Source organism: Brassica oleracea, chromosome C9, assembly GCF_000695525.1.
Source record: "Brassica oleracea var. oleracea cultivar TO1000 chromosome C9, BOL, whole genome shotgun sequence".
Classification (NCBI taxonomy): Eukaryota; Viridiplantae; Streptophyta; class Magnoliopsida; order Brassicales; family Brassicaceae; genus Brassica; species Brassica oleracea.
Genome location: NC_027756.1, coordinates 20366166 through 20375846, shown reverse-complemented (window position 1 = coordinate 20375846; position 9681 = coordinate 20366166). Strand labels below are relative to the sequence as shown.

Sequence of the window (9681 nt, the reverse complement as noted above, 5' to 3'; positions counted from 1 at the left end):
CTCCTCTCCAAGCTCGACCATCCTTATCACTGTCTCCATTGTTTTGACAAAGTTCAATGTTTTCACTCCTTAAAGCACCGCAACCATCCGTTCTTTTAACAAAAGACTCTTTTGACGGCTTGACAAACTCTGCTCGATTTATCTCAGGAACTTCTTCATCCTCAACATTACTTGAATCACAAGGCTCCTTATTCAAATCGATATTGACTCGTTCCTTTTGATTTACACCAGAAACAGAGAACATCACACACAAGGTAGTGGACGATTCCCTCTTTGCATAGCCCACAAAATTAGATGCTTGCCGATCATTGGTGATAATAATTGGAGGATTCCCTTTTTGATTCAACAACGAATAACTGAACTCGGCATTAATGGCATTATGGTCCACCCCATAATCCTCACACACCGTTATCTTGAGCTGCTTCAACGTAGTAGTAGTTGCTAATGTTACCATTCGACCACGCCTTTCTTTGTCTACCACGAAACTCCAGTCATCACCGCGACTACACATCCATTCACCCGATTTGACATAGATTAGAACCATGTTGTATTGATAGAGAAAAGAGAGATGATTATGTCGATGAAGAAGAGAGAAACACAAAGAACGACGACAAAAGATCGTGGGAGAAGGAGAAAAACGTGGGAGAAAATATTCTTGGAGATATTTAGGGAAGATTTAGTTTAGATTTAGGAAACATCTTTAACCGATTATGGAAGTTTCCATATTTTTCGGATTTCCTGTAGAATGTATAACCTATGTAAGTCAGAATACGGTAGAGTAGATGTGAAACATATTCTTCCTAGGCGCCACATAAGGTAAAAGACAGACCATATCATGGCTCCAAATATAGATAGGGTATATCAACGCATTGTGGCTATATGTCGTTATCAAGCTAAAGGTATAAGAAAGACATATTTCTTGATTATAACATAACGTAACCTAGCTTTGGTTAGAATATATAAGAAAAGATAGGTTACGTTGTATACCAAAGATATATCTATGTATAAACATTAGTAGCTGATTTCTAGACTAAGTAGATGACCAGAATGAGTATTGTAACTGTAGCTAGAAGATGAAATAAAATATGATTCATTTTAAAAAAAAAAACAATTTAAACATATATATTGTCATACTTATGTTTCCAATAGTTTTGATATTTTTTAACATTTTTAAAATTCAATTTACTATTTTTTCCATAAAAAAAAGATAAAATATGTCCAGAATTGCCCAAAATATCAGAAATGTTATTGTGACAAATAAAAGTTCAAAGTGTCCAATTTTTCCAATTTTTCTTTTAAAAATTGTCGAAAAAGCCCATAAACTAAAACAAATTGCCCAAGGGCCTTCGAATTTTGTAAAGCTAGCCCTGCTGCGTATGTAGCATTTGTTCTTTTTTTCTTTTTTCTTTGTTCAAAGCATTTCTTCTTTTAAACACGATCATAAACCGAATAAACACTTTATCAAGAGAAATTCAAAACAAGAGGGCAACATGCACTCATCTCTTAATTTCCCTAATGCTCAAAATCACACGAAATTACCAAAACACTTACAAACCAATGAAAATGTAACAAAGTAGTAAATAACACACCGATGTACAACAAAACAGCACAACCTCAGGCTCTCTAGTAATCAAGCATCAGGTGCTCGTCTGTTTTGTTTATCAATGCACAATGTAACTGGTATAATACAACAATCGCAATTGGGAAACCTACTAACCACTTTGCAGTGCCGAAAAAGGTCATATCTGTGAATACAAGACGAGCTATGAAGAGTCTAAAGAGAAAAGCCACAAGAAAAGCAGAAACAAACACTTCTCCATTCGTCAATTTTGAATGCGAATCTTTGTGGAACCCTAAGGGCAAGAAGAATCCCGCATCCGAGGCTATGTCTAGCTCCTTGTTAACCTCCTTAATAATATCCATGGCAAGAGAGATACTCGAGCTGCACAAACAAGTCAGAGAAACCGATGAGTACACATGCATGCACAGATGCACTATTAGACAACAAATATTTTAATGATAATACTCCCCTCCGATTTTTAATACTCAACCTTTAGAGGAAACTTTCTGTTCCAAACTAAATGATGTTTTTAATTTTCAATGTAATTTTTTAACAGATATGTTATAACCAATGGTATTATATACAATTTATTTTGTTATTGGTTAAACTGAAATTAGGTGAATAACTAATGATATTTTTGTTTAGAAAAAATAAAAATTAAATGTTTGTTTAATCTTAATCTGTATGTTTAATTCTAAAACGTCATCTATTAAAAAACGGCGAAAAATATAAGCTTAGAAATTTGATAGGTACCTAGTAGATGATGTCTAGTTACTAGGATTGATTTGAGTTTAGTACTTTGTAACATTAATTTTTTTTACTATTCCATTCATATTTTCACACAAATTAAAAATAGATAAATGTTCAGTTTTGATTTTATTTAATTATAAATTTTTTATAAATTTTTTTATTTTCTTAATTTAACTAATTAGGGTAAAAGAGTTAAACTAATGTAAAACCTGAATTAAAATTATAAAGTAACACTTACTTTGTAAAAAAAATTAATCTATAATGATACTTAGTTTGAAACGGGGGGAAAAATATATATTCTTTTGAGTTCCTTAGGGAGATATATATTATTAGATTACATACATACGATCTTCATGTGATTGTGAATATAACTTTCATCATAGATTAAACTCATAAGAGTTTTCTTATAAAACTGAAATGTACCACTCGTCTACTCCCTAAACAAATATAGTCAAGACGGCTAAAGTGTATGATAATGAGTCGATAGACACACATTCCCTTATATATATTACTCTTCGTACAATATAATTTTTGAAGTGGAATTCTTAACATTAAAAATTAGAAAAAACATTGTTTTGAGTAAATTAGAGAAGGTATAATGCTATATAATCAAGTAATTAATCCATAAATTTTTGATTAATCAATAATAATCATATTAGAGGTATTGACTAAAGTGTCAAATGAATATTAGAATAATTGAATAATAAAATAGCAAATAAGTGAATTTATTTATTTTACTTTTAAATGTGTACATATATTTTTTTAAGAGAATTGATAAATATGAATGATTAATAATAGCATAATCCCCTTTTGGATACAAGAAATTATAAAACGTGATATACTGATTATTATGAAGCTTTTCATAAACTATAATAGAATAATAAATCATTATAGAGTTGCGCAAAAGATTGATTTTAAGAGCAATCAATTAGTCAATGAAAAAGCTGATAAGCATTATAACTGATGATTCATTGTGTCGGTTTTCCAGCAAAGAAACGATGGTTAATTATAGATTAGTTGTATACCTTTGTGTTTCCCACGCCAAACTGGGCTCCAGTTTTGAAATAGTCATCACCGACGTTTCCCATCTTTGAACCCTAAAAGGATCGTATTTGTATTTCGTGTATCTTTTTCTCAGCTCCATGAATCGATCTCCAAACTCTCCCTCGAAGTTTCTCACGTCGTTCTTGCTCACGTTAAAGAAGATAGGAATTACCAAGAGTTTGTTGTTCTTTACTCGTTCCTTCATTTTAACAAGCTCGTCCAAGCACCATTCTGTCTCTGGATAACACGGTGAGAAGATAACGAGCGCGATTGTTGACTCCTCGATGCAGGTAAATAGACGGTCTAGGTCTCTTCCCCACCAGTCGTCTCTGTCCATGAAAATGTTGAGTATCCCTAGATCGGTCAAGCCCGACACGAGATGTTTGATGAAATCATCAGGCAACTCGGTTGCGCCTGAATTGACAAACACTTGAGGTGGTCGTGGTCGTGCTGGATCCACCATTGAGCGTTGGTCAAGGAAATGAGACGATGTTAATTGTGTTTTGGAATTGCTTCTGAATTAAACGGAAAACAAAACTAATAAATATAGTACACGAAGACTTTGGGAACTTATGTGCACCTGAAAATAATACATCAAATATATTTTTTTTCGATTATAATTCCTTTTTGTAATTTCCAGCTCATTAGCAATAAAATATCATAAATGTTGGTATACCGTGAAACCAATCACTGCTGGCAGGGTCTACACTCCACGTCTTTAAGTGATTTCTGTGTAATGAGCCAGTTGTTATCAAATTAATACTAACAGAATGGTACTTAATTTCTGTGTTTTATTTTTAAAATTGTTTTCATTTTATACCATATATTAAAAGTGCATTAATTTTTATTATATATAAATTTTTTTGTGAATAACATTATTTGACAAATTTAAACTATATTAATTTATTTGTTCCTGGTTAAAAAAAAAGTAATTTAATTGTTCCAAAAAACTATAGTAATTTAAACTCAATTATATTTTGGAAATTTAAAATACATCAAAAAATATCTTCTAAAAAAAGGAAAATTTGAACCTATAACCAAAAAAAAAAACTATATTTCACCAACTAATAATTTGACTCCCTCTCTTCTCCTTCTTCCTATTTCTCTCTACCCTTTTATTATGAAACTAATGTTTTTCGAATTGACCTAAAAAAAATTTCAAAACATTTATCCTTTTGACTGAAAAGAGGATTCCAAAAAAATATCTAAATGCAAAAAAGAAAAAAAAAATCGTCTCTGATTCTTTGCGTTTACGTTTGTTATAGTGTCATTAATTATAACAAAGAAACGTAAAAGCAAATGCAAGATAGACAATCATATCCTATATCTATTGTTTACCATTCACCACTCGCTTTCCGCAGCTTGGTTAGAACTAGTGGAAACACGACCTCAGCAAGAACTACTGTAAGAAGGCAAATCAGACTGAGGAAATGGACAACATATGTAACCAGTCCTTGGGTTATCGCCGCCAAATGATTGCGTTTTACTTCAGCAAGTTTTTCCTCTCTTGGAGAGATATCTTATAAAGGTTTCTTAACCTCCTTCCATGATTGAACTTACGAACCTACTCTGATAGCTGTCGTAGTTTTACAACAAGATGAATACCAGATTGCACCAAAAAAAAGATACATACCAGAAGGCTCCCCATAATTCTGACGGGCATATCAAGCTATTTTTTTTGTTCAAAGGGCAGATCAGGCTACTTATAGGTTACAGGTTACAAATATTGATAAATATAATTTGTTGTTGGTTGGTAAATGACATTCACCTAAAACAGAGTAACTTATGTTCCAACTACACCTAGTGCAAAATAAAAGATGTCAACTCAGATATCGGTGATACAACTGACAACGAAAATCGATAGGCTTTCTTGGAGACAAGCAAACGGAAGAAGACAAGCAAAAAAAGGTAACAAACGGAGAGACATGTTTCGATTCATAACCAAAGGATAAAAAGGGTAACAAACAACCACACGCGTCAGAATCATTCGTAGATCCAAGAATGAAGGCTGCTCTGCCAGTTCACAGGTCCGTCAGGGAACCACAAAGCAGCTTCCTTGTTAGCACTCTCCACTGAGTCGCTCCCATGGATCACGTTCCTGCCAATGTCAATAGCAAAATCCCCACGGATGGTTCCTGGTTCAGAAGCCGCAGGGTTAGTTGCTCCAATGATCTTCCTTCCTGTCAAAACAACGTTCTTCCCCTCCCAGATCATAGCAACGACTGGACCAGAGATTATGTAATCAACAAGGCTACTGAAGAAAGGCTTGGCAGACAAGTCTTGGTAGTGTTTCTCAGCAAAAGGACGGTCCACAGTGATCAGCTTCAGACCTAAGCATAGAATCAAATAAACCAACTATCATCAATTCATTACATTCAGCCGCTCTATGTCCTCAAATACAAAACAAAGCCAGATAAAAAGGATCTATTCCATTACTATACAGAGCTATAGAAAGTTACATTAGCTTAAGCTATTTTACCTTTCAAAGTGAAACCCTTCTTTTCGAATCTGCAGATGATTTCACCGACCTGAAGAAGGAGCAGACATAATCAGTAAACTTGTGAGAAAAGTCAAAGATTTGACGACAACTGTTGTCAGAAGACAAAACAAGTTTCTCAAGTTACATAGCAGAAACAATGAAGAAGATTAATAGAAACGTACCAGACCCCTCTGGACGCCGTCGGGCTTGATCATGATGAAAGTTTGTTCCATTGTCAGATCTTTGTTACCAGTTCACTCGTCGGCAATATCTAGACGCAATGAAGAGAAGACAGAGATTTATATAGGAGGAACCCTAAATGCACAGAATATGCGCTCTCGCTGTAGAGGGTTCAGCCTAATGGGCCCTTAAGACTTGTTTATTTTCTACAACTTCATTAATCATTTCTTCAAAGGCCCATCAAGCCTCACTTGAAACTAGAACGTTAACATGTTTGGTTGGGCATTTGAACCAAACGTGATAAAGAAAAAAAATCTGCACTCGGTATATACACACACTAATTTGCAAATCTGGAAGTTCCAATGTACATTTTTCTTAATGACTGTTCTGCCCCTATACCAACCTAAGCGAACCTAGAATAAGCCTTCTCCTTCTCTTTCTTCTATACTCAAAAACTCCTCTGTACTTTTTCCATCAAATTTTTAATTCTTCATTTTCAAATCCCAAAATCAACCCGGAGAGATTACAGACAGAGAGTTTCGAAAAAGGAAGAGGAGACGTTCCGATCTATTTGAGATAGAGCTATGGCGGAGGAGCACTTCGACGTTCTAACCAAATCCGGTGACCAAATCCGGCGAGAAGACCGGTGTGTCCACACCCAGGAATTTGTGTTTTCCCTTTATTTTTAAATGAAAATACCCAGAAATCGATACATAGTAGAAGTAAAGTGATATATGATCTTAATTGGATCAAAGGGTTTCCATTTATTGCATTTTCCTTGGAAAATAAAATTAAACTCCTTTTCCTTTTTCTTCTTATATGTTTTCTCAGACCTTCTCCAAAAAGAACTATTTTGAAGTTTCCAAACCTCTCTTTTTCTCCAAAATCAAAATTTTAAATTCAAAACTATTTATATTTTATAATATTATCTTTATATTTGTCATAACTAATTTAAATTCATAAAACTTTTGTAAATAACTAGCACATATATAACCTTATTACAACAATATTATTTAATAAAATATTTTATTAAAATAAAAAAATATAAATAAAAATTACAACAATATTAATTAATAAAATATTTTATTAAAATATAAAAATTTAAATAAAAATAACTTTATTAATATTAAAATTAAAACAAAATACCATATTATTTCATAAAATAATTTTCGTAATGCATATATGATCTATTAGTGCATTTCGAAGTAAAAATGGTTCTCCTCAGTTTTACATTGCAGATTACGAACTAAAAGTTGTTGAAATTATGTATTATTGATACTTGTAAATACATTAGATCGGAACAACAAATAAAAGAGAAACATGGAATATTGTTAAAAGACTAATTTCTTTTCGATTATATTAATATTCGTGAATATATTCGATACGAACAAGAAAGAATTGTACGAAAAAGACATCCAAAACAACAACAACAACCATCTTCAGTTACACAAAAAAAAATTGGACAATATTTATTGTTGTAATATTTAAATTTGTGTAATATTTATGTATTCATATAATTTTTTAAAATCTTTTTATTAAGTTTTGTTTTGTATATTATTATTATCTAAATCTAGCTTAAAATATTTTAAATTTTAATTTAAAGTTTCATTTAATTTTATGTGTAAAATTTAAAATCTGTAAACAAAATTTAAAATATTTATGAGATATAATTTTTTTAAGGATTAAAACAATAAACGAGAAAATATTTATGAATAGTAAAGGTGATGTGTGATTGTAGGGACCAAAATGCAAATAAAAATAGAAAACTTTAAATTTGAAGTTTTGAAGTTTCTTTTTAGAGAGCAAAAAACTTCTTATTTGAAGTTATAATATGTCTTTTGGAGATGCTCTTAAAAGCCGAAACAATAAAGAAGGCTGAGTCAGATCTAAAAAAAATGTTCATTTCTCATTTTTCTTCTAAAAGGTAAATCATTTTTCTCGTTTTGATTTTGTTTTTACTTTACTGATAAGGTTTTTGGGTTTATCCTCTACAGAGTTGTTTATTATATTTTCTTTCAAGTGGTTATTAAATTTTTTAGTTTTCGTAGCTGCTGATGTGCTTCCCTTTCATCATCAGTCTCCTAGTAAATTTAACTCAGGTTTTCATTTTTTGCTTAGGTTTTCTTTGTTTGCAGTGTCTTGTTTTAGCTCGTTCGTTAATGCTTTAGAGAGCTTCTTTTCAACTTCTTATGAAACTTCTGCCAAAAAAAAAAAAAGTTCTCAAGATCTTTATCCCAGCTTTAGTATAGTTTTGCATAAAACTCATCTTCCACATGTTTTATTTGCAAACTTTGTTAGTAGAGGGGTGAATCAAAGAATATTTGGTAATGCCTTGGGTTGTAAAAATTATTATTGTACAACTTCATAAGATTAACTTGTTCCTTTTTCTCTTTATAAACATAACTTTTCTTACTAGAGTGGAGTAAAAGAGAAGTACAGCAGACCAGCTTTTTCATGGGGTGCAATTACATAAACAGTGATATAACTACAGATGCAAAAACCATCTATCGTTTGTAGCATGTACAAAACATTGATTAGTTATACTTATAAAGTTATCTCAGGCTAAATAACCGTTCTTATCACATGTGTTAGCAATTTTTTGGAGAGTTAATTTTATGTTTAGCTGGACATCATATTTTATCATGTGTTACGATTTTTTAGAGAGTTAATTTTATGTTTAGCCGAATATGTAAATTTTTGTCATATGTGTCGTGATTTGTTAGAGAGTTAATTTTATATTTAACCGAACACATAAATCTTTATCATGCATTACGATTTGTTAGAAAGTAAATTTTATGTTTAGCTAAACATGTAAATTTTTAGCATGTGTTATAATTTGTTAGAGGGTTAATTTTATGTTTAGCCGAGTACATAATTTTTACCATCAAATTTTTATCTTGTGTTGCAATTTTTCAGAGAGTTAATTTTATGTTTAGCCGACAATATAAATTTTACATCTAGCAATTCATACACCATATGTAAGTTGTTTAGTCAGTGATGTAATCATACATAACTATACTTTAATTTTTTTTAGATGCAAAATAACAACTGATCAAATAGCCGGTAAATATAAAATTAAATACCATCTAATAATCAATGAATAATGATATTAACTTATAAATGATTGAGATAAGTAAAATATATTATTTAACACTCATATCAATAATTAACAAATATTATAAAAATGTCTTTCTAACGTATTATATTAGGCTTATGTGGTAACATCTACAATTTTCACTAATTTTATTTATTAAACACAGTTATTCTGGTTAAATAGTATATTGCATAAGAATTTTTTTTATGTTAACTGGCTAATTATCATGTTATCGTTGCGTGACGAGGCAAATGTCCATGGATTATTATTGAGTGAAAAGATGTTGAAATATGGATTATTATTTAGTGAGATTATGTCGGATGGATCTCGTAAAGATGGTGGAATAATTTGAATAAAATCGTCATTACACTATGTCACCTCGTAAACCTCTCACTCCTAGATTTGTTTAAGCGATAGGGACAATAATGTAATTCTATACTGTTATTGGAACCGGCTTTAACACTATTTGCCTATTCTTCCAATTCTACAAATTACTCCCTATCATTTTAGTTGGTATTTAAGGTTTTTACATAAAGATTAAGAAAATACAAAATTTTATGTAGTTTATTTTGG

At 31.3% G+C, this 9681-nt stretch overlaps 2 protein-coding genes across 2 annotated transcripts; both read right to left on the bottom strand.

The window, feature by feature from the left end:
• Positions 1-1409: 1409 nt before the first annotated feature.
• LOC106316710 (protein PHLOEM PROTEIN 2-LIKE A8-like) lies at positions 1410-3929 on the bottom strand. The gene is made up of 2 exons (XM_013754592.1): positions 3337-3929; positions 1410-1942 (listed from the first exon to the last, which is right to left on the bottom strand). Exons 1-2 carry the CDS (start codon positions 3816-3818, stop codon positions 1624-1626), a joined length of 801 nt encoding a protein of 266 aa, XP_013610046.1. The 5' UTR covers positions 3819-3929; the 3' UTR covers positions 1410-1623.
• A 1189-nt stretch (positions 3930-5118) lies between these two features.
• LOC106313740 (nucleoside diphosphate kinase 1) lies at positions 5119-6128 on the bottom strand. Its single transcript, XM_013751640.1, has 3 exons — positions 6017-6128; positions 5835-5883; positions 5119-5685 (listed from the first exon to the last, which is right to left on the bottom strand). The coding sequence occupies exons 1-3, from the start codon at positions 6065-6067 to the stop codon at positions 5339-5341; spliced, it is 447 nt and encodes a 148-aa protein (XP_013607094.1). The 5' UTR covers positions 6068-6128; the 3' UTR covers positions 5119-5338.
• Between the last annotated feature and the right edge of the window lie 3553 nt (positions 6129-9681).

Bases quoted from the DNA above. Each gene is read 5' to 3' on its own strand.
- LOC106313740 (XM_013751640.1), bottom strand. From the start codon at position 6,067: ATGGAACAAACTTTCATCATGATCAAGCCCGACGGCGTCCAGAGGGGT. The intron at 5,884-6,016 runs GTACGTTTCTAT...CTCCTTCTTCAG, and splicing joins ACGGCGTCCAGAGGGGTCTG to GTCGGTGAAATCATCTGCAG. The intron at 5,686-5,834 runs GTAAAATAGCTT...TTCTATGCTTAG, and splicing joins GAAGGGTTTCACTTTGAAAG to GTCTGAAGCTGATCACTGTG.
- LOC106316710 (XM_013754592.1), bottom strand. From the start codon at position 3,818: ATGGTGGATCCAGCACGACCACGACCACCTCAAGTGTTTGTCAATTCA. The intron at 1,943-3,336 runs GTATACAACTAA...TTGTTTGTGCAG, and splicing joins TTGGCGTGGGAAACACAAAG to CTCGAGTATCTCTCTTGCCA.